Source organism: Mandrillus leucophaeus, unplaced genomic scaffold, assembly GCF_000951045.1.
Source record: "Mandrillus leucophaeus isolate KB7577 unplaced genomic scaffold, Mleu.le_1.0 Scaffold50, whole genome shotgun sequence".
Taxonomy (NCBI): domain Eukaryota; kingdom Metazoa; phylum Chordata; class Mammalia; order Primates; family Cercopithecidae; genus Mandrillus; species Mandrillus leucophaeus.
Window position 1 is genome coordinate 1,246,320 of NW_012105365.1, and position 3,930 is coordinate 1,250,249.

General features: G+C 34.4%; 1 protein-coding gene across 2 annotated transcripts in view; it reads right to left on the reverse strand.

Annotated features, from left to right (window-relative positions):
- CFAP69 (cilia and flagella associated protein 69) overlaps positions 1–3,930 on the reverse strand; it is a 64,400-nt gene that overhangs the window by 11,235 nt on the left and 49,235 nt on the right. For both annotated transcript variants that reach the window (XM_011996017.1, XM_011996016.1), the window contains exons 16-17: positions 2,345–2,426; positions 119–311 (exon numbers count right to left, since the gene is read on the reverse strand). In XM_011996017.1, coding sequence (XP_011851407.1) covers positions 119–311; positions 2,345–2,426 — 275 coding nt within the window. The remainder of the gene's footprint in view (positions 1–118; positions 312–2,344; positions 2,427–3,930) is intronic.

Here is a 3,930-nt window from a genome sequence, read left to right on the forward strand (position 1 = left end):
TTAAAAAAAAAAAAATTAGACAAAGGGGTGAAAGGCCTGATGCTTTCCTAATACCATTTAAAGATCTTTTAAAATATAGACATTAATTGCTTCTACTAACAATTATAAATATACTCACCAATGATCTTCCCATTTTTATCACGTTTTACTCCTAGTTCTTTTTCCTCCTTTCTCCACAATTTAATTAAAAGACTAGCAGCTGTTTGATCCTTCTTCCCTTGCCAAGCATTGACATGAGCTGCAGTTTTGGGATTATCACAAAATTCAACCATTATTCCAAGTATTAGATTACAGAATTTTTTTGGGTTCAACTTCAGCAAGGAAACAGAAAAGGAAAAAAGTTGCAATCAATATTAAGAATTATTGTCTTCAAAAACAAAAAAAGAGAGAGAAACACTTGTATTATCATTAAGTTTCTTCTAAACTCAGAGTCAGGAAAATCTGTTAAAATGGACATCCATTGTAATGACTATATTTTCAAACATTAGAAATTTAAAAGGATAAAAAGAAAAAGATTTAATGTAATTCTGAAGTCATTATAAACATATATCATGACCAAAATGTGACTGATGTGGTTGAGTTGGAAAAAGGAGATTTGCAAAAATAAGTGAAGATGTTGGTTTTAAGTGGTGAAGCTCAATAGTGTTATACAGAGTTCACTGTAATTACAGGATCTTTCCAATTTATATGCTTTATCAAGGCTTGTAGATTCATACTAACTGTAATCTCTTTGTTATTAAGAGAGTAACTGATGGTAACTGCAAATGACAATCACATATGAAAATAAAACAAGATGTAATTTGGTTTTGTGGCAATCATCATCCATAAAAGAGTATTTAAGGATTCAAAAAAATTCTCCTATTATAAAGCATATTTCCTTTATTTTGCTACAAGTAGTTTTCAGCACACCAAAATTTAGGTATAGAAAATTCCATCCAAAGCAATGGCCTCCATAATCTAATTCTTCTATGTGAAATACTTTTTGTTGATTAACTTTTATAGTATACTGCTATTTGAATATAGCAAAGGAAATATGTAAGCTTTTGTTTCAATTGCAAACATCATCAGTTTCCTTTTATAAAATGAAAGCATAATAATATTACCTGCAAAGGGTTATTATGAGTTATATGAGACTGCCTGGCACATAGTAAGCTCTCATTATTATTTAACCATGATTAGCAGTTATCACTGCATACTTTTTATTTCAGCAGAATTGTATTAAGCAAAACACTCAAGGAAATGAGTTTTTTATTTCTCTACTTCAGGAGACAGGCAAATGTGAAAGATTGAAATTGATATAAAAATTTCATTAAATAATATTTGTAATTTGCAATTAATTTGGTTGAATCAGCATTAAACATACTCTAATAATAATGTTCATAATAACAGTAAACACAGGAATAATGTGTTAGGCACTATATTTAATCCATAATATATAAGTATGCATGCACACTCAGATGCACATGCACACATACAATCACTCATTTAATCCTTCCAACAATACAACAAGATATATAATGTTGTTATCTCTGTTTTACAGGTCAAGAAATTGAAAAGAGAGAAATGAACTAACTTTCAGAGAGGTTAAGGGGCACAAATAATTTTAGCACCTTTGCTAAATCAAAGTAGGTTTGTTATTCTGTTAATAAAATCAAGAATGGTGGCAATCACAGAATCACAGGGATCTGGCTAGATCCCTGTGTGAGAATCTCAAAGTTTTATTGAAACGAAATTGTACGTTTCCTCCCATATCATCCTGACTATGGACTCCAGTTAGAATTGAGGCTATTAAGGGGCCATATTCTTCACAGCTGCTAGATGGCACCATCTCTATTGGAAGGCCTAGCTTGCTCATACCTGCTCATTCTGCAAAACAATGATCTATGACTCACTAGACTTCTTCACATTACCTCCAAATAATACATAGTTCTTTAAAAATGCTTATCTTTGCTCCTTGTCTAACATGGCCCTTATATTTTAATATCAGGGGAAGAAACTAGAAGTTATTAATAAATGACTATGGGTTTTGATATGGTCAAGCTCTTCACAAGCTGTTTCTTAGTAGGCTGATGGAGTACAAAGAAAAAACAAATTCTTTATTCCCGTGTATTTGAAAATATTGAAAAAATACTGGTAAAATGATTTTCCAACCAGAGGAATTTTCAGAGCCTTTAATACACTGTGTATTATGAATCTCTAGGAGCAATTTTGTTTAAGACCGTGCCTTTGAACATGATTTGGGGCACATTTATTCATAGAATAGTGCTCTGTGGCATTCAATTTGGAAGAGGTCTTTATTAGACATATTTGTCTTTTGTCTTACAATTGTTATAGCCATACTTACTGCCAACACATCCAAAAGGAGAAAAATGCCTTCCTTTTCAAGAAAATAATCCTCTGAAGGATAACATCCCAAAATACAGCACCTTAAATTAAAAGAAAGTTATTCATTTGACATTTATCCTTAAACTCAATTTGTACAGTTTTATTTTCATCAAAGTATTTTCAAAGAATATGTTTTCTTCATTTTCTTAAATCAAGTAGCTAATGTTTTTACCTAAGAAAATAGAACTTCAAAGAAGTTGCTTTACCAGCATTGTTTAGTTTCAACGTTTTTAAAAACCAATATCAATTCTTTTTCAAAACTGCCTATTTCTTTCCTACAGATAAAACATTCTCCTTTGCTTTCGTGATATTAATTATTCTTAGTGATCTTCTCTGGCTGGTCTCGTAACTTTTTTGCAAGATATATCCATTTATTGTTGCTGTAAACCAAAAATAAAATTCTAAGCCCCCCAACCAACTGAATGAACCCTTCTCTCAGCCAAGGCATTCCAAAGTAAACTTGAAAAACTAGGTCAGGCCATGATGGGAAGCAGGGGTTGGACATGCCTCATTATACCTTCCTCCCTTTGGAATTCAGGCACAACTGACCAGTGAGTATTAACATTAAAACAGAGATCTTAAGAATGAAAAAACAGACTTCACAGCAATGAGATACCGAATTCCAACTTGACTCTGGTATAGCATCACATGACAGTAGGCTCTCAAAGAAATCAAAGTATTTTGCCCCAAAATATATTCCTTTGACTTATTTTTAAATGACCCTTCAAAACAGTCTCTTCTGGGGAAAATCTACATTCTGTAGAGAATCCCCTCCCCTGTCCAAGTATTTTCCTGATCCAGGAGTGATTTAACTAAGTCCGGCACCTTTTAAGGTCTGATAAGAGACATTTACCAACTATTCTACATAATAAGAAACTTGCCCTCAACAATCCCTTATTTTAACGCAGATACTCCTTTCTATTGATCCCCAGTTTTTAAATAATAACTTACCCATTTCAACAGAGAGCAATCAGGAAATTTTTGAATCCACCTCTGACCTGTAAACTCCCGCTTTGAGTTGCCTTTCCTTTCCGAACCAAACCAATGCATACCTTATGTGTACTGATTGATGCCTTATATCTCCACAAAACGTATGAAACCAAGCTGTAGCCCAGTCACCTCAGGCACATTTTCTCAGGACCTCTTAAAACTGTGCCTCAGGCTGTGCGTGGTGATCACGCCTGTAATACCAGCACTTTGGGAGGCTGAGGGGGGTGGATCACCTAAGGTCAAGAGTTTGAGATCAGCCTGGCCAACATGGCAAAACGAGGTCTCTACTAAAAATACAAGAATCAGCCAGGCATGGTGGTGGGCACCTGTAATCCCAGTTACTCAGGAGCCTGAAGCAGAAGAATAGCTTGAACCCAGGAGGTGGAGGTTGCAGTGAGCTGAGATCACGCCACTGGCTGGGTGACAGAATGAGACTCTGTCTAAAAAACAAACAAACAAACAAAAAACTGTGCCTCAGGCCTTGGTCAATCATATTGGGCTCAGAATGAAACTCTGTAAAATATTTACAGGCCTTGTCGACATTGCTGTTTCAAG